The sequence below is a fragment of the Hyperolius riggenbachi genome, chromosome 2 (genome assembly GCF_040937935.1).
Source record: "Hyperolius riggenbachi isolate aHypRig1 chromosome 2, aHypRig1.pri, whole genome shotgun sequence".
NCBI classification, from domain to species: domain Eukaryota; kingdom Metazoa; phylum Chordata; class Amphibia; order Anura; family Hyperoliidae; genus Hyperolius; species Hyperolius riggenbachi.
In genome coordinates this window covers 285,092,857-285,117,650 of record NC_090647.1, presented here as the reverse complement: position 1 = coordinate 285,117,650, position 24,794 = coordinate 285,092,857, and the positions used below count along the sequence as shown (strand labels likewise).

General features: G+C 44.9%; 1 protein-coding gene across 7 annotated transcripts in view; it reads right to left on the bottom strand.

Moving 5' to 3' along the window:
* Nucleotides 1-24,794, bottom strand: part of SPOCD1 (SPOC domain containing 1) — a 222,897-nt gene that overhangs the window by 126,494 nt on the left and 71,609 nt on the right. For all 7 annotated transcript variants that reach the window (XM_068265400.1, XM_068265401.1, XM_068265402.1 and 4 more), the window contains 3 exons: nucleotides 6,765-6,909; nucleotides 5,029-5,188; nucleotides 4,720-4,836 (listed from right to left, as the gene is read on the bottom strand). In XM_068265400.1, the coding sequence (XP_068121501.1) occupies nucleotides 4,720-4,836; nucleotides 5,029-5,188; nucleotides 6,765-6,909 (422 nt within the window). The remainder of the gene's footprint in view (nucleotides 1-4,719; nucleotides 4,837-5,028; nucleotides 5,189-6,764; nucleotides 6,910-24,794) is intronic.

Below are 24,794 nucleotides of genomic sequence, written 5' to 3'. Positions count from 1 at the left end.
ATCGAGCGACCACCAGGGGAGGAGGCAGCTGTGCATGTAATCACACAAGCACACTGATCCTGCCCCCCCCCCCGCCCCCTGATCGCCCACAGCAACCCTCAGACCACTGTTTGCACCCAATCACCCCCTAATCACCCATCAATCACTCCCTGTCACTGTCAACGCTATATTTTAGATTAGGCTCTAATCAGCCCCCTGGGGGCTCCTGATCACCCCCCCACCCTCAGATCCTCCCCAGACCCTCCCCCCGTGTACTTTATACATCTATTCTCCCCTGTAATCACCCACTGATCACCTGTCAATCACCCATCAATCACCCCCTGTCACTGCCAACCATCAGATCAGACCCTAACCTGCCCCTTACGGGCACCTGATCACCCGCCCACACCCTCAGATCGCCCTCAGACCCGCCCTCAGATCACCTCCCAATTGCATTGTTTACATTTGTTCTCCCCTCTAATCACCCGCTGATCACCCATCAATTACCCCCTGTCACTGCTATCCATCAGATCAGACCCTAATCTGCCCCTTGCGAGCACCCAATCACCCGCCCACACCCTCAGATCGCCCTCAGACCCCCTCTGATCAACTCGCCAGTGCATTGCTTACATATATTCTCCCCTGTAATCACCTACTGATCACCTATCAATCACCCCGTCACCCCCTGTCACTGCTACCCATCAGATCAGACCCTAATCTGCCCCTTGCAGGCACCCAAACACCCGCCCACACCCTCCGAGACCCCTCAGACCCCCCCTGATCACCTCCCCAGTGCACTGATTGCATCTATCCTCCCCTCTAATCACCCCCTGAGACACTCATCAATCACCTCCTGTCACCCCCTAGCACTCCTACCCATCAGATCAGGCCCTAATCTGCCCCCTGCGGACTTCTGATCACTCGCCCACACCCTCAGATCCCCTTCAGAACTCCCCCCCCCCCATTCACCCCCCTGTCACTATACTAGTGATCTAAAAACAGTGATCAGTGAAAACTGTCACTTTTTTAGTATCACTAGTGTTAACAGTTAGGCCAGTTATTTAGCTAGTGCCCTTCGTTGAGTAGTTAGCGTCAGTTAGCACCCAGCCCACCACACTGCAGTCACTAATTAGTTGCTGATTAGCATCATCACTGTCGCTAATCAGCATTGCTACTATATAGTATCTGTAAGTGATCATTACTGATCGCAGTCAGATCTATATTAGGGTCACTAGAATACACTAAAAACGCAGTGTTTGACCGATCAGGCCTGATCGTTCGCCTGCAGTTGCGTTCAGCCCGCCCCACCGCAGTGACAGAATTTTTTTTTCTGATCACTGCAAAAAACACTCTACAATAGCTGTGGCGCTGTAAAGATCAGTTTTGATTTTTTTTTAATCAAAACTCAGTGACCACAGCTTTCTACTTCACAAGTAGAGATGTCGGCGAACGGTTGCCGAACCGTTCGCCGGCGAACTCCTCACCTGTACTACTTCCGGGTCGCTATGACCCGGAGTAGTACGCCTGCGCTAGCCCAGAGATGCGCCTCCTAGATCGCGCTCCTGTTGCCGGGCACTTTCTGCGCATGTGCGTGACGTCATGAGTGACGTCACGCTCATGCGCAGAGAGTGGCCGGCAACGGGCACGCGATCAAAGACGCGCACCGCCGGCCCAGAAGCTGTACTACTCCGGGTCATTGCGACCCGGAAGTAGCAGCGGCTCCATAGAGGTTCACCCACGAACGGTTCGGGCCATCTCTATTCACAAGTACTCCCTTTTACTAGGTAGGTGCTCTTTTTCCTGGGTAGTTTCAGAGGAATACCCCCTAAATTTAGCAGTCCACTATGGCAAAAAAGGGGTATTCCGCTGAAGAGGCTGCCGGGATTCTGGCCCCATTGGGGTGAGTGCGATCGGGAAGCCTCATCCAACGAATCATCCGGGTCAGAATACGAACTGGTGAACAGCAGTAGCTCTCTGACCGATAGCAGTGCCGAGGTTGAGGTCTCAAGGGCAGCAGAGTGGTGGTGCTAGCGCTGATCCGAGTTTTCTTGGTGAGGCATGCACCAGCAGCGTAGCATCTCCTGGACCTAGCACCAGTACTACCATAGACCATGGTGAAGTGGCGAGCACCAGCATGTTAGTAAAAACTGGTTCGGTGGCACGTGCATTAAGACCCGAGTCGCAGCCAGCAGCAAAATGGGCCCGTACTACCCATAGTCTCCCAGAGGTGCTGGCAAGTCCCAATTGGCAATCCCCTGGTTCCGCCGCACCCGTACTGCCCCCTTTCACCGCCCAGTCTGGAGTCCAGGTGGAGACAGATAATCTAGGATCGGCCCTAGACTTTTTTCATCTGTTCTGCTCCGTGGATCTCTACGACTTAATTGTGGCTGAGACCAACTGTTATGCCACACAATACGCAACCGCCAATCCAAGAAGCTACCATGCCCAGCCTTTTCGGTGGAAACCACTCCAAGTTTCCAAACTTAACATTTTTTTGGGCCTTCTCCTTAACATGGGTCTAGTCAAAAAGAATGTATTGCGGTCTTATTAGTCTACGCACCCAACACATCACACGCCCATGTTCTCTGCAACCATGTCCAGGTCACGATTTGAGAACATCCTGCGCTTCCTGCACTTCAGTGCCAATACAACCTGTCATCTAAGAGGCCACCCTGCTTATGACCGGTTCCACAAAATTCGGCCCCTCATAGACCACCTGTCATCAAAATTTGCAGATGCTTATACCTCTGAACAGTCATTTTGAGGCATTTGGTTTCCAGACTACTCCTCACGGTTTTGGGCCCCTAAAATGCCAGGGCAGTATAGGAACCCCACAAGTGACCCCATTTTAGAAAGAAGACAGCCCAAGGTATTCCGTTAGGTGTATGGTGAGTTCATAGAAGATTTTATTTTTTGTCACAAGTTAGTGGAAAATGACACTTTATGAAAAAAACAATAAAAATCAATTTCCGCTAACTTGTGACAAAAAATAAAACCTTCTATGAACTCACTTGTGGGGTTCCTACACTGCCCTGGCATTTTAAAAAAGTGTCACACATGCGGTATCGCCATACTCAGGAGTAGTATAATGTGTTTTGGGGTGTATTTTTACACATACCCACATACCCATGCTGGGTGGGAGAAATATCTCTGTAAATGAGAATTTTTTTGATTTTCTTTTTGTCATGTCCTTTTTGATATTTACAATAAAAACTAAAAATCACAGCAGCAATCGTATAGCACCAAAAGAAAGCTGTATTAGTGACAAGAAAAGGAGGTAAAATTCATTTAGATAGTAGGTTGTATGACCGAGCAATAAACTGTTAAAGCTGCAGTGGTCTGAATGGAAAAAAAGTGTCTGGTCCTTAAGGGGTTTTAAGGCTGCAGTCCTTAAATGTTGGTATTATCCAAGATGGTGCCGGGTTCGGTCGCCGCGGCCACAGGGCTCCGGCCTTTTTTATTTTTTTTACTATAATCCAGTCTCCTCCGAGCTCCGCTTCCTGCGGGGTAGTATGCGGAGGGCAGGGGCACGCAGGTCTCGCTCTGCATCCGAGCCTTTTGGTCCCAGTCTGCCTGCCGAATTATCAGCTGTTTGGGACCCACGTGCTCATCGCGAGATCCCAGGAGTCAGCTGCTGCGGACGTGGGGGAGCCAGGAGCGTCGCCTCTGCAGCCGCGAGGGAGCAGGACACTGAGCCGGCCGAACTACCGCTGCCGCTTGCTGGTTCTCTGGCATCGCCACCTGCGTGGAGCCCACCATGGCAACGCTGCACAGGACGCATCGAGTCCTGTATCGGCACTGGGCTGAGCCGCCGCCGGGGTGACCAGACGCCGCTGAGGGCCCCCCGCATCCACGTGGACTGTGATGCTGCAGCTGCTGCCAGGGAGGACAGTCGCCGCGGATTGTGAGCGGGCCACCCACCTCACAGCTAGGTGAGGTCTGACTGCCGCTGCTTCCCCCCGCTGGGTCAGGGCTGCTACATCGCTGTGGCCACAGCAGGCCAGTGTTCCGCTGCCTCTCCGGCCATGCCGTTTCCGCTGCCTCTCCGGCCATGCTGTCCTCTCCACTCCACCACAGAAGTCAAGTGTCCCCTCCCAGCGTCCCCTGGATGAATTTCGGGCCATCCTCGCACCACACGTTGACGGGACAATATGGGGTAATGCGCATTCGAGCCCTTGAGTAGCCAGGCTGGCCAGCCAAGACACCGCGGCAGCCATAGGAGGACTCTTTCTTTTTCTCTGCAGCAGCCAGGGACAGCCAGGTTACCTTAAATCCAAAGGGAGCTCTCTTTCACTTTCACTGTATGCACTGTACTGTATGCATCTGTTTATCTTTTTCTCTCTCTCTCTCCCCCAAGATGGACCAGGGGCATCTGATCAAAGTATCGCTGCAGAAGCGTTTTGAGTGCCATAGATGGCAGCAGATGTCCCCATGGTCTTCTCTTTGGGTCCATTCCATTCTACCTATGTTCTGCTTCACTCCGTACTATGCATTGTACCTACTGTATGTATAGCCGTATATATGTATGCGTTATATGTATCTACTGTGTACCTACTGTATGCTGCCTGTTCAATTTCTGTACTGTACCACCACCGACCCGGTTGTGCCAAAACCAATTCCGGGTACAACTCACGTTGTACTTGGCGAAATAAATGATTCTGATTCTGATTCTTAAGTGGTTAATAGGGGACTCCTGTTTTTATTAATAAACTGTATTGCTTCAGGACAAATCACACTCACATGTCGTCTCTTTTCATTTCTCCAATCTGATAATTCTTGTCCAGCCATTTCTGTAGTGCTCATATGAACAAGGCTCTGAGGAGATACCTCACCAAGCGCTACACGCTGAAAGAAGGCCTGAAAAAAAAAAAAACCCAATATCTTAATACACTATTACTATACTAACATCCTAAAACTATGCTGACAGCAAATATAATGAGGAAACAGGGCAGCGCATTACATTTGGCTTTTGCTGGATATGGAGATTTTACAGTCGGTAATGTCCCAGACACACTCACAGATCATTTTCAAAGGAGCAGGATAATGTACCTTATTCTTGGGGTCTTTCAGATTGAAGATCAGACTTCTGTATTTGTTTTTATATCTCACACCAGTATCGTGATACATGTTAAATATCTCCTGCTCCACATTCTCTGCCAAGCCCTTTATTGTTTCCTCCTGGACATGAAGATCTGCTGTCTCTTGAACCCTGGAATAGATTAAATTTTAAATGAAGACATTTCTATAACTGAAACAAAAACAATGATGAGTAACCTTTTGAGGATTTGCAGGCTAACGAGAATGCAGGCTAGCCATGCATCTGTTGCTATGGAGTAGGGCAGAGGGATGACAAGTGGCACACAACCAAGCGGACATCCATCATCTTATCAGATCTTGTATACTGCTGGGCCAGTGCAGGGCTGTTAGGTGATGGAGGAATTCTTCTATACAGTGTTATAGGCTTATCATCCTCTGCATAACCTTGCCAGACATGAATAAACAGCCCATGCTGGCCCGACAGCAGAGGGACTTCTTATGTGAGGGCAGATTTCACACGCTGTAGTGAGAAATTCACTGATTCAACACTGATTTAATCAGTGAATTTCTCACTACAGCGTGTGAAATCTGCCCTCACATAAGAAGTCCCTCTGCTGTCGCACCAGCATGGATTGTTTATTTACACCTGGCAAGGCTGCTCAGAGGATGAGAAGCCTATAACGCTGAATAGAAGAACTCCTCCATCACCCGTCAGCCCTGCACTGCCCCAGCAGTGTACAGGATCTGATAAGCTGACAGATATATTTTTTCCCCATTTACTACCATTATCTGCTATTACAAATCCCTTGTAACTCCTAAATGGCTTCTGGACAAAAAAACCAAAAACTTAAACTTTGATAGTTTTCTTTTAAAGAAGAACTGTACCCCATAATTGAACTTCATCCCAATCAGTAGCTGCTTGGGATGACATTGTGGTGAAATCCCTCCCACAGTGTGATGATGTGAGGACTTAGGTCCTGACAGTTTCCAGTCTGTGAACCTCATTGCATTGTGGGAAATAACAGCTGTTTCTAACTGTCAAGCAACCAATATCTCCTTCTGTGCATAGGTATATCTATAAAAAACAACCTTATAGCCTATTGGAATGTTGATGGGTGTGGTTATAAATAATGGCAGTTAGTGCTGTCTGTTTTTTCTCTTGTCTGCCAGTAGTAAAGATGATGACATGCAGGCTCATTGTGATCAAACAGCATGAACAAATGGCATGGCCAATATCAATCAATTCTTGATCTCTCTTCTATTATTTAACATTTTTTCTTATCTATGTACTGATTTATTTTTCCCCCTTTTTGCTATAGCTCCTTTTTAAAGGACAACTGTAGCAAGAGGGCTATGGAGGCTGCCATATTTATTTCCTTTTAATAAGTCACAAAGATGGATAGTGACATATTATAACAGAATCTTGACAACATGGCCATATGGGCAGGTACATGGCAGATGAAATTTAATGTTGATCAATGTAAAGTCATGCACCTTGGAAGTATCAATGGCAGAGCTTTACACGCAATGAAGAAACATTTGTGTATTGCAAATTATGGTATAATGCACTAAATATGTATGAAAAAAGACAAAAGTCCCATCTAGGGCTTTAATGTGCAAAGCCAGTGTAAGAGTTTATAGAAAGCAATCACTACTGACAAGTTACTATGCAGTACAATTCTACCCAATTCTAGCATTTGACTGGTATGCAAAATGTTCTGAAATATAAATTCACTTGTCAGCAGTACCTGTTTAGCAGAACATCATGCAGCCCCTGTACAGTCATGGCCCGGATATATTCCACAGACAGTTCTGGGGCATGCTTTTTTGATCTACTCTCCTTACTATTTATTTTTGTTTTCCGCGTCCTTTTGCGTCTGTTTACTCTTGAGCCTAGATATTAAGAGAAAAAAAATCTTTAGCATGCATTCATGAAAAAAATAATGCTAATGCATACACAGTAAACAGCAGTGTAATGTGCAAAATTTCAAATGCGTCCAACGGCTAATGAATATACAATATATATGTTTAGTAATTTTCACTAGTTATTTAAAACAGAGCAAAAGTAAAAAAAGGAAGCAGCCCAGCTTATAACAGGGCTCGTGTGAAAAAAGCGTTTTAAATGCTTGCCTTTTAAAATGACATTGTTTTAATTAATTTGTCCTTAGAAATTATAAGTGCTCTCAGCTCATATAAAGCTTGCCCAGTACTGCATGCTGCGTTTTTTTCTTCGTTTTTTTATAGCATCCAGGGAAAATCAAAATCGCAAAACGGAATTGGAATCACAAAACGGAATCGCAAATCGGATCTGCAGTGTGCAGGGAGCCTCAAGTGGACCTGAACTCTTGCACAGGACAGAAGAAATACAGAGAAGTGCATCCTGTATGTATTTACAGAGTTTAGCCTGTGTACTGCCTCCTCATTTGCGTCTAATCACAAGTTGTAATCTGATCTCTCCCCCGTGTCACATGACTGCTTATGGCAGATAAGCAGATAAGCTCATTTGAAAGCACAGGCTGTTAACAATATGTCTACTTCTATGAATCAGGAAGTAGAAACAGTGCAGATTTAGTTCAGGATTTGTATCAGCTGTAACAGGATTTGTATTAGCTGTTTAAAGGTTATTATGCTGTTGTGTATCTTTTAGAGCAGAGAGGAGTTCTGAGTTCAGGTCCACTTTAAGCCTTCTGTATACGCTAGATGATTGTCATGCCAAGGTGGCCACCTCACTCAAGAATCCAATCTAAACCAGGACACCAACTGTATGGAGTACATACAGGGGTTGGACAAAATAATGGAAACACCTAACATTTTGGCATTATAATCTTTGAACATGTTTTAAGCAATAAAAACTTTTTATTATTTTTGTTATTTGATATGTTGATTTAAAATAATTGTTTTTTACAGATATTTAAACAAAAGTTGGTGATCATTTATAAAAATGGCAGATCTCTTACACTTTCAAAGCGGCCAAATTGTTGGTGCTTGTATGGCAGGCGCTACTGTAACAGAAATTTCCTGAATGCTTGGCATTTCAAGAGGTACTGTCTCAAAAGTAATGACTGCCTTTGAAAGAGAAGGAAAAACGTCCTCAGCAAAGCACAGTTGTGGCTGAAAGTCGAAGTTGTCTAAGAGAGACCGTCAGACTCTAAATCGAATTGTTAGAAAAGCTTGCAAGACCACGGTTCCTAATATCACTGCAGAGCTGAATGAACACCTACAGAACCCAGTTTCCACAAAAACTGTTCGTCGGGAGCTGCACAAATCTGGATTCCACAGGAGAACTGCAATTAGAAAACCTCTGCTCTCAAAGACAAATGTTTCAAAGCGTTTAAAGTGGTGTAGAAACCACCAGAATTGGTCCCTCGAGCAGTGGAAAAATGTGATTTTCTCTAACCAATCATCGTTTACCTCATTTCCGACCTCCGGCCGAGTATACGTTTGGAGACAGCCGAAAGAAGCATTTCATCCATGCCTTCTCCCAACCGTAAAACATGGCAGGGGTTCTGTGATAATCTGGGGTGCTATTTCTTGGAAATCCGCCGGGCCAATGATTTCCCTCATGGAAGAATTAACAGCCAGACTATTTAGGAATTTTGGGCGACCAAGTTCATACTATGGTTCAAGAACTGTTTCCGGAGGGGAATGCCATCTTTCAAGATGATAATGCCCCAATCCATACAGCTAGAATTGTTAGAGAATGGCACGAGGAACATTCTAATGAAGTTGAGCATCTCATCTGGCCACCACAATCCCCAAATGTCAATTTATCAAATGGCGCTGCAAATTATACCAATATTAGGCCATAAACTGGAAAGTTCAAACTTAAAAGAGAGTCTCTCTGTATGCGCTTTTCTATGGGGTGTAGCAACTCCCTTCTGTAAAGTCTCTTTATGTAGATAGCGCTCCACTGTAATAGTCGATTAGAAAATAGGGGGTCCCCTTTAGGACCGCACTCACCCGCTCAGGTGGACCACTGTCAGACTGGTCATATGCATTTAAACGATCATCCGATTAGAATCAATGGGGTCCTCCGTCCGTTATCCAGATGATAGCGTCCCCACTATAGTAAGATGGCTCCACTTATAGGTAAATTTTCCCAACGCTCCTCATGGAGGGTGTGTGACTCCAGGCGTACCTCACAGAGGGAATAAGTAGACCATCGCGTAATTCCGTAAAAATATTTGACAGATTTATTGCTTAAAGTATACTCACAAACATATGTTTGGTACAGGCGTTTAGAGTGGGTAACTAGCTCTCCCCCGTGCCTCCCGGGTAAGGCCTATAGGTGGTAGTCCGTGCCGCTCGATCTCCGCCGACCGTTCCTGCTCCGAGATGTTATTCCTGGTTGTCCTGTGGCTCCACCCGACGCGTTTCGTCACACGCGTGACTCATCAGGGGCGTGTGACGCGCCCCTGTTGAGTCACGCGTGTGACGAAACGCGTCGGGTGGAACCACAGGACAACCAGGAATAACATCTCGGAGCAGGAACGGTCGGCGGAGATCGAGCGGCACGGACTACCACCTATAGGCCTTACCTGGGAGGCACGGGGGAGAGCCCGTTACCCACTCTAAACGCCTGTACCAAACATATGTTTGTGAGTATATTTTAAGCAATAAATCTGTCAAATATTTTTACGGAATTACGCGATGGTCTACTTATTCCCTCTGTGAGGTATGCCTGGAGTCACACATCCTCCATGAGGAGCGTTGGGAAAATTTACCTATAAGTGGAGCCATCCTACTATAGTGGGGACGCTATCATCTGGACAACGGACGGAGGACCCCATTGATTCTAATCGGATGATCGTTTAAATGCATATGACCAGTCTGACAGTGGTCCACCTGAGCGGGTGAGTGCGGTCCTAAAGGGGACCCCCTATTTTCTAATCGACTATTACAGTGGAGCGCTATCTACATAAAGAGACACCACAATCCCCAGACCTCAACATTATTGAGCATTTATGGTCGTTATTAGAGATTTAAGTAAGAAGTCAATATCCGCCTCCACCATCTCTAAAAGAATGGGAGGGTGTTTTAACTGAAGAATGGGCTAAAATTCCTTTAGGGACAATTTACAATTTGTATGAATCAATACCTCGGAGAATTGAGGCTGTAATTGCCGCAAAAGGTGGACCTACACCATATTAAAATATATTTTGTTTATTTTCAAGGTGTCTCCATTATTTTGTCCAATCCCTGTATGTTCTCACCTCGTTTGCGTGAATTTCCTCCTGGTCTAACCCCACCCCCACACACACACACTCAACCTCCTCCCACTTCTCGGAAACATGCCAGTAACTTAGCTGGTCTACTTATAAATCATTTCATTGCAAAGTACAAGTCATATACATCAAAATCATAGACTCCCCTATGATTCCCATAAAAAAATCATAGTATCTACGCAGTAGTTGCAAGGTGTATTAATCTGAATATACTGTCTCTACAGAAGTTACACTTGGCCCTATCCCTGCTATGGCCTCATAGGATAATGACACTTATTATTATGATGTATCAAAAAATAACTGCAGGAGATAGATGAGACTTTCCTGAACTGCTTGAAATTCCTATTCCAGCCGCTAGAAGAACTACTTCCATGAAAATGTTATATTAGGTAACCCCTTTAGTAAATCATGTCATAGCAAAAGAATTAAATTCTTACTATATTCCGTTTTGAAAAATTTCTCAGAAGTGTAAGTTTGTAGTAGCAGTTACTTTGCTGTGAGCAGAGTGACATTGGCATCACTGAGATTATCCCCAACCTACTCTCTCTGCTTTCTCCAACACTCTATGGATGATAAACACTCCCATCACTTGCTCAGCTCCAGGACTTCTCCAAAGCAGCCTCTACTCTATGGGACGCACAACCTCACCCCATCAGGCTCAACCCCACCTTCAACTCATTAAAGCAGGTGTTAAAGTGTACCTGACAGAAAAAAGTGCCCCAAGGGGGTACCTACCTTGGGGGGGGGGGGGGGGGAGACTCTGAATCCTACAGGCTTCCCTCGTCCTCTTTCTGAGGTAAGTATCTAACTTTTATTTTTCCTAACTTACAGGTTTACTTTAAAAAGACTTCTGTTCGCCAATGTTTACTAATATTAGTACTTTATATACAGTATAACGTTTACAACAACAGTAATACTCTGTTAATGTCTTTCCCCTCAACGAATGATCCCATCCTACTGCCAACTGTCAAGTCTTTATGTAAACTGCATCTGTATGCTGCAGCTCAGAAGCTTGCCCATATTCTTCATAGCCAGTTGTTTTCCTCAGCAGGGGAATATCTTGCAGAAAGCACTTTGCAAAAAGACAAACATCCAAAAAGTGCAGCACACATGTAAATAACTCAAGACACATTGCTGTGCTGTCAGGCTCCTCTCCTCTGCATTGCTAGATTACCAGACTGCATTCAAGATAAGAATTCACTTTTAGTTTCCTTCCCCCATTTTTCTCTGTTTTATCTCAAGAGCAGGCACTGTTGATATGACAATACTGTACTAATCATTCCCTTTCCTCTAGCAGTTCTCAGGTAGCTTACATGGATTTCTGCAGCTTTGTACATCTAATGACGTAGGTTCAGTTTTGGGATGTACTGTGACTTAAAATGTTTATATTTGTACGCCTGACACATTTTCTCGCGGCATCCATTTTTTTAAACTGACTTTGCCAGAAAATACTAGGTATATAACCTGTTCAATCTTCTAAGCTACAGAAAAAATGCTGCCAGATTTTGAGTTTCATCATACAATCTACGGGAAGATTTAACATTTCGCTCATGCAGCTCAGCACAGGAGGACCACACCATGGGCTTGATTCACTAAACCGTGATAACTTAACCACTTCCCGACCGCCGTATGTACAATTGGCGGCCGGGAAGTGCACCCCGCAAGGACCGCCGTATTGACAATTGGCGGCGGTCCTTGTAGGGGCATGGGCGGAGCGATCGCGTCATCAGTGACGCGATCCTCCGCCTCCGCCTGGCGCCGCTCACCCGCCGCAACATCCCGCCGGCCATACGGAAGCGCCGGCGGGATGTTAACCCCGCGATCGCCGCATACAAAGTGTATAATACACTTTGTAATGTTTACAAAGTGTATTATACAGGCTGCCTCCTGCCCTGGTGGTCCCAGTGTCCGAGGGACCACCAGGGCAGGCTGCAGCCACCCTAGTCTGCACCAAGCACACTGATTTCCCCCCCCCCCCCTGCCCCAGATCGCCCACAGCACCCATCAGACCCCCCCCTGCCCACCCCCCAGACCCCTGTTTGCACCCAATCACCCCCCTAATCACCCATCAATCACTCCCTGTCACTATCTGTCAACGCTATTTTTTTTTTTATCCCCCACCCTGCTCCCTGCCCCCTCCTGATCACCCCCCACCCCTCAGATTCTCCCCAGACCCCCCCCCCCAGACCACCCCCCCTGTTTACTGTATGCATCTATCCCCCTGATCACCTGTCAATCACCTGTCAATCACCTGTCAATCACCTGTCAATCACCCATCAATCACCCATCAATCACCCCCTGTCACTGCCACCCATCAGCCAGCCCCTAACCTGCCCCTTGCGGGCAATCTGATCACCCCCCCACACCAATAGATCGCCCGCAGATCCGACATCAGATCACCTCCCAAATCCATTGTTTACATCTATTCTCTCCTCTAAACACACACTAATTACCCATCAATCACCCATCAATCACCCCCTATCACCACCTGTCACTTTTACCTATCAGATCAGACCCTAATCTGCCCCTTGCGGGCACCCAATCACCCGCCCACACGCTCAGATTGCCCTCTGACCCCCCCTTATCAATTCACCAGTGCATTAATTACATCTGTTCTTCCCTGTAATAACCCACTGATCACCTGTCAATCACCTGCCAATCACCTATCACCCATCAATCACCCCCTGTCACTGCCACCCATCAATCAGCCCCTAACCTGCCCCTTGCGGGCAATCTGATCACCCACCCACACCATTAGATCGCCCGCAAACCCGCCGTCAGATTACCTCCCAAATGTATTGTTTACATCTGTTATCTTCTCTAAACACCCACTAATTACCCATCAATCACCCATCAATCACCCCCTATCACCACCTGTCACTGTTACCTATCAGATCAGACCCTAATCTGCCCCTTGCGGGCACCCAATCACCCGCCCACACGCTCAGATTGCCCTCAGACCCCCCCCTTATCAATTCGCCAGTGCATTAATTACATCTGTCCTTCCCTGTAATAACCCACTGACCACCTGTCAATCACCTGCCAATCACCTATCACCCATCAATCACCCCGTCACTGCCACCCAACAATCAGCCCCTAACCTGCCCCTTGCGGGCAATCTGATCACCCACCCACACCAATAGATCGCCCGCAGATCCGACATCAGATCACCACCCAAGCGCAGCGTTTACATCTATTCTCTCCTCTAAACACCCACTAATTACCCATCAATCACCCCCTATCACCACCTGTCACTGTTACCCATCAGATCAGACCCTAATCTGCCCCTTGCGGGCACCCAATCGCCCGCCTACACGCTCAGATTGCCCTCAGACCCCCCCTTATCAATTCGCCAGTGCAATATTTACATCTGTTCTCCCCTGTAATAACCCACTGATTACCTGTCAATCACCTATCAATCACCCATCAATCACCCCCTGTCACTGCCACCCATCAATCACCCCCTGTCACTTCCACCCATCAATCACCCGCTGTCACTGCCACCCATCAATCAGCCCCTAACCTGCCCCTTGCGGGCAAACTGATCACCCACCCACACCAATAGATCGCCCGCAGATCCGACATCAGATCACCACCCAAGCGCAGTGTTTCCATCTATTCTCTACCCTAAACACCCACTAATTACCCATCAATCACCCCCTGTCACTGCTACCTATCAGATTAGACCCCTATCTGCCCCTAGGGCACTCAATCACCCGCCCACACCCTCAGAATGCCCTCAGACCCCAGCCCTGATCACCTCGCCAGTGCATTGCTTGCATCTATTCCCCCCTCTAATCACACCTTGAGACACCCATCAATCACCTCCTGTCACCCCCTAGCACACCTACCCATCAGATCAGGCCCCAATTTGCCCCGTGTGGGCTCCTGATCACTCGGCCAATCCCTCAGATCCCCCTCAGACCCCCTTCCGATCACCTCCCCAGTGCATTGATTGCATCTATTTTCCCCTCTAACCACCCCCTGAGACACCCATCAATCACCTCCTGTCACCCCCCTAGCACTCCTATCCATCAGATCAGGCCCAATACAACCTGTCATCTAAAAGGCCACCCTGCTTATGACCGGTTCCACAAAATTCGCCCCCTCATAGACCACCTGTCATCAAAATTTGCAGATGCTTATACCCCTGAACAGTCATTTTGAGACATTTGGTTTCCAGACTACTCACGGTTTTGGGCCTGTAAAATGCCAGGGCGGTATAGGAACCCCACAAGTGACCCTATTTTAGAAAAAAAGACACCCCAAGGTATTCTGTTAGGTGTATGACGAGTTCATAGAAGATTTTATTTTTGTCAAAAGTTAGCGGAAATTAATTTTTATTGGTTTTTTTTCACAAAGTGTCATTTTTCACTAACTTGTGACAAAAAATAAAATCTTCTATGAACTCGCCATACACCTAACGGAATACCTTGGGGTGTCTTCTTTCTAAAATGGGGTCACTTGTGGGGTTCCTATACTGCCCTGGCATTTTAGGGGCCCTAAACCGCGAGGAGTAGTCTAGAAAACAAATGCTTCAAAATGACCTGTGAATAGGACGTTGGGCCCCTTAGCGCACCTAGGCTGCAAAAAATTGTCACACATGTGGTACCGCTGTACTCAGGAAAAGTAGTATAATGTGTTTTGGGGTGTATTTTTACACATACCCATGCTGGATGGGAGAAATTTCTATGTAAATGGACAATTGTGTGTAAAAAAATCAAACAATTGTCATTTACAGAGATATTTCTCCCACTTAGCATGGGTATGTGTAAAAATACACCCCAAAACGCATTATACTACTTCTCCTGAGTACGGCGGTACCACATGTGTGACACTTTTTTACACCCTAAGTACGCTAAGGGGCCCAAAGTCCAATGAGTACCTTTAGGATTTCACAGGTCATTTTGCGACATTTGGTTTCAAGACTACTCCTCACGGTTTAGGGCCCCTAAAATGCCAGGGCAGTATAGGAACCCCACAAATGACCCCATTCTAGAAAGAAGACACCCAAAGGTATTCCGTACGGAGTATGGTGAGTTCATAGAAGATTTTATTTTTTGTCACAAGTTAGCGGAAAATGACACTTTGTGAAAAAAAACTATTAAAATCAATTTCCGCTAACTTGTGACAAAAAAATAAAAACTTCTATGAACTCACCATACTCCTAACGGAATACCTTGGGGTGTCTTCTTTCTAAAATGGGGTCATTAGTGGGGTTCCTATACTGCCCTGGCATTTTAGGGGCCCTAAACCGTGAGGAGTAGTCTTGAAACAAAAATGACCTGTGAAATCCTAAAGGTACTCATTGCACTTTGGGCCCCTTAGTGCAGTTAGGGTGCAAAAAAGTGCCACACATGTGGTATCGCCGTACTCGGGAGAAGTAGTATAATGTGTTTTGGGGTGTATTTTTACACATACCCATGCTGGGTGGGAGAAATACCTCTGTAAATGACAATCTTTTGATTTTTTTACACACAATTGTCCATTTACAGAGGTATTTCTCCCACCCAGCATGGGTATGTGTAAAAATACACCCCAAAACACATTGTACTACTTCTCCTGAGTACGGCGATACCACATGTGTGGCACTTTTTTGCACCCTAACTGCGCTAAAGGGCCCAAAGTCCAATGAGTACCTTTAGAATTTCACAGGTCATTTTGAGAAATTTCGTTTCAAGACTACTCCTCACGGTTTAGGGCCCCTAAAATGCCAGGGCAGTATAGGAACCCCACAAATGACCCCATTTTAGAAAGAAGACACCCCAAGGTATTCCGTTAGGAGTATGGTTAGTTCATAGAAGATTTTATTTTTTGTCAAAAGTTAGTGGAAAATGACACTTTGTGAAAAAACACAATTAAAATCAATTTCCGCTAACTTTTGACAAAAAAATAAAATCTTCTATGAACTCACTATACTCCTAACGGAATACCTTGGGGTGTCTTCTTTCTAAAATGGGGTCATTTGTGGGGTTCCTATACTGCCCTGGCATTTTAGGGGCCCTAAACCGTGAGGAGTAGTCTTGAAACGAAATTTCTCAAAATGACCTGTGAAATTCTAAAGGTACTCATTGGACTTTGGGCCCTTTAGCGCAGTTAGGGTGCAAAAAAGTGCCACACATGTGGTATCGCCGTACTCAGGAGAAGTAGTATAATGTGTTTTGTGGTGTATTTTTACACATACCCATGCTGAGTGGGAGAAAGATCTCTGTAAATGGACAATTGTGTGTAAAAAAAATTAACAAATTGTCATTTACAGAGATATTTCTCCCACCCAGCATGGGTATGTGTAAAAATACACCCCAAAACACATTATACTACTTCTCCTGAGTACGGCAATACCACATGTGTGGCACTTTTTTGCACCCTAACTGCGCTAAGGGGTCCAAAGTCCAATGAGCACCTTCAGGCTTTACAGGGGTGCTTACAATTTAGCACCCCCAAAATGTCAGGACAGTAAACACACCCCACAAATGACCCCATTTTGGAAAGTAGACACTTCAAGGTATTCAGAGAGGAGCATGGTGAGTCCGTGGCAGATTTCATTTTTTTTTGTCGCAAGTTAGAAGAAATGGAAACTTTTTTTTTTTTTTTTTTTTTTTTCACAAAGTGTCATTTTCCGCTTACTTGTGACAAAAAATAATATCTTCTATGAACTCACTATGCCTCTCAGTGAATACTTTGGGATGTCTTCTTTCCAAAATGGGGTCATTTGGGGGGTATTTATACTATCCTGGAATTCTAGCCCCTCATGAAACATGACAGAGGGTCAGAAAAGTCAGAGATGCTTGAAAATGGGAAAATTCACTTTTTGCACCATAGTTTGTAAACGCTATAACTTTTACCCAAACCAATAAATATACACTGAATGGGTTTTTTTTTATCAAAAACATGTTTGTCCACATTTTTCGCGCTGCATGTATACAGAAATTTTACTTTATTTGAAAACTGTCAGCACAGAAAGTTAAAAAAATCATTTTTTTGCCAAAATTCATGTCTTTTTTGCTGAATATAATAAAAAGTAAAAATCGCAGGAGCAATCAAATAGCACTAAAAGAAAGCTTTATTAGTGACAAGAAAAGGAGCCAAAATTCATTTAGGTGGTAGGTTGTATGAGCGAGCAATAAACCGTGAAAGCTGCAGTGGTCTGAATGGAAAAAAAGTGGCCGGTCCTTAAGGGGTAGAAAGCCCTAGGTCCTCAAGTGGTTAAATATCACACCATATCAAAGATATCACACATTAACAAAGATATCACACCTTATCAAAGATATCACACATTATCAAAGTTAACATGCCTTATCAGAGTAGCATAGCGAGCGCTACAAAACCGCAGGGGCTCTGGGCAACATGAGTGCCACTGCTAATTAGCAGGCATAAGTTCGTAGCGCTCTCTATGCTACTCTGATAAGGCTTGTAAACTTTGATAAGGTGTGATATCTTTGATAAGGTGTGATATCGTTTATAAGGTGTGATATTTGAGTTATCACGATTTAGTGAATCAAGCCCCATGTGTGAGGGGAGAGAGAGAGTAACACAGTAGGGTCACTGTTATTTGCTTGGGGGAGGAGGGGAGGCTGATGCTAGATTTGTGTAAATACAGTTGCTTGAAAGTACAATCAACTGGTGGCCTCAATTTAACACTACCTCCCCCACAGAGCACAGCAGAAAACACTTGCCAGAGCTCTGGGCATGGTCTTACATTTGCCAGCTGTTCTGCTGCATTCTTCCTATGGCTCCCGATCCATACACATGATCTGTGGTGGGTCAGGTGACACATCAGGAGCCTACGGAGGATGCATCAGAGCAGCCAGCAGCTGCAAGAAATGAAGATGTCCGGCACCCATAGCTCTGGTGTTTCCTGCTGTGCGTTGCTCTGTATTGGTGAGAGAGGCATGTCCTCATACGTGCTGGTTTGTTGAGAGAGTCCCGGTTGTCTCAGTTAAGGCTAACAGACTGGACTGTACAGAGCACGATTCTAATACCAGTTTGCATACTACAGAGCAGCTTTGATTCTGTAAGAATAACATGACTAAATCATTGAGATAAATATATTAAAAGTACCTGGGTGGCTGCATCCTGCAGCTCCTTGCAGCTAAAATAAAGAAGTGGGAATGGCTTCTCTTGCTAAGACCTCCTTTGTTTGCTAATAGTGCTTATTTCTATGTGGCCGGGCACTGCAGTTTCACCATTGCCCCACTTACCCAGTGTGTAATAAAGCATCCAACCATTCCCAAACTCTCCCTGGTATATTTTAAAACCCATCTATAAACTCTGCCCCTCTGTTCTTTATTTAACCATTTTACAAAGACGGGCATTGTAAACATTTTTTAACACACTAAGGAGAAGCAATGAGATTTGAGCTACAAAGCAGCAGCACATGGAAGAGGTAGGCAGGGTCATATCTGTGCATACACAAAAAGACTGGCTGCTTCCCCCTTCCAGCATCTCCTCTCAATGTGATCTAAACTGCTGTCTTTTTTCATTTAACTCACTTTCACTGTCATCTCAGCAGGAATTAGAGCCTGGCAGTCAGGTGCTTTCAATATATTTATTGCAAAATGTACAGGTGTGCAATACAAAAAACTTATGGCATTGTTAATTACTGAAATTTTGCTATGATACTGTTATGCTCGTCACAGGCGGTAGACAGATAACAGCTCTTTGCAGCAATATACTGATGATGAGACACTAGATAATAGAGAATAAAGTTTTACAGAAATGAGCTGCAACTGAAGATGGCAAACATATGGTGAACAACAAATAACCCAGCAAGCCGTACAGAACCTACGCTTACCGATGAGAACAAAACAATGAATACCAATATATAGAAATACGTATATACAGCAGTACACAGTGAAAGTTAGAGAGCAATTGCAAAGTCAGTGGAAGAATGCAAGGTAAAAAGCAGGTCATTGGAACAGCAAGAACAAAGGTAACAAGAACAAGTTGTCTAAAAATCAGCAGTACACAGAGGCCCAACAACTGAGATACTCTGGCAAAATCTTAGGGAAAGAGAAACCGTTATATTGGAAGCTCTCAGGTGAGCTGCAGGCAGATGAGTTTCACAGTAACACCTGCTTGTGTGGAGATGGAACTCTTTAATAAACACATGATGCCACCTGCTGGTGAAACAGGGTGTTGCAAAGTATCTCAAAGTTTGCAGAAGCCCACCTCCCAGTGGAAAGCCACTATAGCTTAGACCAGGGCCCGGGAGCCTGATGTGGCTCTTATGATGGCTACATCTGGCTCACAGACAAATCAGTAGGGGTTGATTCACTAAGCTACACTGCTCAAGCAACGCAGCTTAGTGTGGCAGAGCAAGTAAAATTTTCAGAGTAGGCACGCTACTGCTGCTCTCACAGAATTACTTTTTAAAATATGTGGCGTTTATGGCTCTCTCAGCCAAAAAGGTTCCCGACCCCTGGCTTAGGCACATACTGCAAACAGCAGGTAAAACAGGCACTGCACAATTTCTGGTACATATGGATTTCAAAAATGAGTCTTTAAAGTATAGTTTCAGCTCATGTGAGAAAGTCAAAGTGCTGATTTTTCCCCTGGCTTTACCTATATATTGTAGTCTGAGCCTCATCTCTGGCCATGTATATATATATCCACTGAAAGTCACTGACCGACAAGAAATCTCCCGCATGTGCACCGTATGACCTGGTGCAGTATGCAGAGTGATACTGTGATCTCTTGGGACTTCGTCCAACATCACCCAATAATCTCATGTACTTCCCTTAGTATCTTCCTGCAATCTCACACTCTTACTTGTGGCCATTCTACAGCCACTAACACGCTTTAAATTATGACAAAAGGCCACAGGCTCAAGATAACCTGTCAGAGCTGTGAAGCAGGAAATCAGTCATTGCAGTGTATATGTTACGGCCAGAACCCGAAGTGTGGCCACTTCTAGTTCTGGCCGGCCACTTCGGGTTCTGGCCGGCTGATGCGCGAAGTGGCCGCAGCGCTGCGGCCAATGTGAGAAATGTAATGTTTACAGCCGTCTCGCCCGGCCCAAATGGATGACAAACTTGCTTAATTTTAATGAAATGTAGCCGGCGGCAATGTCATAGAATAGATGAAGCCGCCGGCTTTCGCGCACTGCCTCTCCCCGATCCACCCTCCCTCCTCTCCCCGCCTCCCATTACAATACGTAGCAGCCGGGCGGGGACATGCAGCCGGAGAGTCGTTCGTCGCAGCAGGGGCAGCAGAGCGGGGGAGGCTGCAGGCATCGCTTCTGCCAGCACCCGCTCTGCAGGAACGGCAGGATTCCCCTGCCGCGACGAACGACTCTCCGGCTGCATGTCCCCGCCCGGCTGCTATGTATTGTAATGGGAGGCGGGGAGAGGAGGGAGGGTGGATCGGGGAGAGGCAGTGCGCGAAAGCCGGCGGCTTCATCTATGACATTGCCGCCGGCTACATTTCATTAAAATTAAGCAAGTTTGTCATCAATTTGGCCGCGGCGAGACGGCGTCAACAAAACATTTCTCACATTGGCCGCAGCGCTGCGGCCACTTCGCGCATTGGCCGGCCAGAACCCGAAGTGGCCGGCCAGAACTAGAAGTGGCCACACTTCGGGTTCTGGCCGTAACATATATAAGAAATGTATCTTCACAAGGAAAATGTTACTTCAAGGATCTGTGCCTCTTAAAGGGACTCCGAGCAGTGCAGAAACTATGGAAAGATGCATATCATTTTAAAGCTCTCTTTCTCCTCTTTCCAATGATATATAAACCGCCGCCCTACGCCTTTTAGTTATCGCTATTTTTACGATTGAAATTGCCGCGGCCGCGATTTCAATCGCGAAAATAGAGAAAACTAAAAGGCGTAGGGCGACGATTTAGGTGTCACCAGAAAGAGGAGAAAGAGAGCTTTAAAATGATATTCATCTTTCCATAGTTACTTGTATTACACAGGGCGACACTTTCCCCAGTGTCAGCAGCTCCATTCAGCAGAATGGAGCTGCTGACTTTAGGAAAAAGTCGCCCTGTGTAATACAATATAACTACGGAAAGATGGATATCATTTTAAAGCTCTCTTTCTGGCGACCCTGTAGCGAAGCTGGCAATGAAACTGACACCTATTGATGTCCGTTTCTATGGCTACCAGACTTCGCTATTTGAAGTGCGCAGTGTAGAGGCGGCGGAGGCATGATAGACTCTATAGTAGGTAAATCTGTCAGTAAGGTAAATCTGCCGACGTGACTCTAAAACTATACAAGGATGCTATCAGGTAAAAAAAAAATTGTACAGCCACATTACATGTTACTACCTATGCTCCACATACATCCATAAATATTACAGTGACAAAAAACAAAGAATTTAGCCATAGTGCCACTTTAAAGGGACGAATTAACAAAGAAATTGAGGCAAATTAACGATTCTTAACCTTCTGTGCCGACTTGGAATTCTTAGCACAACTCAAGCAGCAATTATTTTGTCTCATGTCAGGCGTAAAGATAAAATAAACAGCCAGTGAGGGAACTGCAGAGGCATTATGAACCTGGTAGCATCTGAAAGTGTTCTTTAAAAAAAAATGTATAGATTTTTTTCCAATTATTAGTGAACTGAGCCCATAGTTCAAAACACATGTTTAAAATACCACTTTCACGAGCCACACAATAATGCTTTTAAAATCACTGTCCTTGAAGACTCATTTTATATCTCACTAACTGATATGCCTTGATGTCTTTTTTTATTTACAGAAAAACTACACTCCCAACCAAACCAAAGTTGGTAATAGACTGGCAAACAAACAAATGGCCTGTCAGCTATAGATTAGAATATAATAGTTATATTAATAAAGCGGGAGAGATGTATCTTCTTTCAACTAAAATCAGCTTATTTACAGGGGGAATTTCCCATCTATGGGCATATTAAATAGATGCAATGACAAATGAACAAGGAACGTATTTGTGGATTTGTTTCTGTATGCCTGCTATCTCTTTACACTAATGGTTTATCTCTCAGCTTTGAAATTTGCTACTGCTATAAAAGAAACGAAGCTTAGAAAAACAAGATATAATATCACAATCGTAACATTTCAAAAGTGCATTAGAAAGAGATCTCTGTACTCTCAGTTATGTTATTTTCTCATCTTCACAGTGCTATTTTCTAGGGTGTTTGTCGCTGATCTCCCCAGGAAGTGATAAACATGCTATTTTCTTCCAGCATTTACTTTAAAGCTTAGGCAAACCATCGAGAAGGAAAGCAGAATACAATAAAATCATGGTTGGAAAAATACAAATGCTCCTTTGCAGGTAACTCCAGCTCACAGGGCATACTGAACTGAATTACATGCTGACACCACAAGGATTCAAGTGCCATTGTAAAACTTCCAGCTTCTACTGAGGTAATTTCTGTACAAAAAATGGATAATAACGCAAAGCCTTTGAATTCTAAAATAAAAGCTTGGTACAACAAAAGTCCCATTGTACAAGTTAATTGTAGCGCACTGAATTAAACCATTCTCTCTTAACTAATAAACTTACATAACCATAGGTGAATTGGAACATGCATACCACTGTGTCGTGGGGTTGATTTACTAATGTTGGAGAAGAATGGAGAACACTGGAAAATTTAAATGATCAAGCAAACTTTAATGGCAGGTTCTAAAAAATGGATGTATGTTGTTTGCAATCTTTGTCTGGGTCATTTCAGAATACAGCAAGGACTGCTGAAAGGATGATGAATGATCAGCCACATGTATGCACCCAGGTCAAACACAGGATAATATAGATTTATTAAAAAGAACAGTGCTGACTGTGGATTTTGCACAGGACTGTGTCACACAGCTGCTTCATTACTAACATATTAGCAAGCTCACTATGTTCTAATATGACAAAGGTTACGATGCAAACTTTTCTGCCTAACAGGAAAAAACTGCAGAAACTACATTCTCCACTGTTCCTTAACTGTGCTAACTCAACCCATAGGACCCATTCAATCTATACACCCACCAGTGCATTAAAAATATGCTGTGCATTATTATGAGTTTAGTGTAATGATCTGCATTCAATTAATTTAATGCTATGCGTTATTCCAGACATGCCCCCCTTATAATCAGCTTCAAAGGTCTTCATCTAGCCAGACCACTGTCTAGACACTACACCACTGTTTAGACACCAGCCCGGGCTTGGCTCCATTCAGTACACTTTACTCAGTACACTATCCCAAATCCACCCCTTTCATACCACCCCACAAATCCCCATACTGCTCCCAAAATGCCACATACCCCTTACCACATCAATTGCACAAAGTCCCCTCCTCCCCCATTGCTCTGTATAGACTTTAATTCATAAAGGGTTGTTTCGATAAAAAAAAAAAATCAGGTTGGTTCCGTTTTGTTACGTGCCGTTTTCCCACTTCTATGCAGTGACAGCATTACAATTGTAAAAGGTATTCCTGGCATCCCTTTAGATATATCCCTTGTTCTACTCCCTCTGAATCTGTCTCTTAGGCTTTATCAACATTTTATTTAATGGACAGCGTTTAGATGAACTTCCAAGAAACATAAATGCTAAGATGATTTCCCCACTTGCTCCTATGCATCTTCAAACAGGAACCTAAAGGGTTAAACACCCGAAGGGCTGCAGGGGAAATCTCTTTTGTGCTGGCTCTCTCCTTTGCAGCCAGAGGGGGGTAAAAAAAACTCATCCCTCCACAGAACATATCAGAGCCTATTAGAGGGACTTGCAGAAGAGGGAGGCTGTACCCCTGATGAGTCACTGTTCCTAGTGATGAAATGCGTAGGGCGGAGCCTAGACACGCATGCTTCCTGGATTGCACTAGACGGAGGTTACCAGCGCTGATGTGGGGAGACCTGGCGGCCGTCAATGGAGGATATGTGGGATACGCTGTTATTTATTTTATCTGACTTTCGACTACAGTGTATTGATGTGCCTGGCATAAAGAATCTATTCGGTGAGCAGGGTACTGAAGGGGGGAGTGTGACCCCTATCCTGCATGTGGTGACAGCTTTCCTGCACAGTGTGTTGTACGACACAGGGTGTACTGCTGTTGGAAGATTACCCGCTATGTGCCTGAATTTCTCTTCCTTAGGGTTATGAATATAATGGTATAAACCAGGAAGGAATACCAGACGCGCAGCTGCATCTACACTACAGGCTGTTCCTATTGGATCTCTGCTTCCATCAGTGATGGGCTATTGCACAATGAAGATAGTTTCCGGCACATCAGAGCTAAAAGTAATTACCAAACATGTTACTTGGCTTTACCGTATGTTCTAATCTTTATGAATTGACATTAACTGACATGTGTTGAGGTTTTTACCGCACAGGTTGATAATTTCACTCACGGCTCTGTAATTTCTACTTGCCATGTGGTAACAGCCTTTATGAGTCAACATTTTCCTAAATTCTCAGTAAAATCTTTCCAGTTTAAGTCCATTTCGTCAAGCTTCTCCATGTACCAGGCTCACCCTCCTGATCTGGAGAACCTTCCCTTATTCACTCTCTCTCCAAGCCAGACCATCTATGTATACAGATTTACGAGGGTCGCCAGACTTTAGGCCTGGTCTTGATCCCGCCTT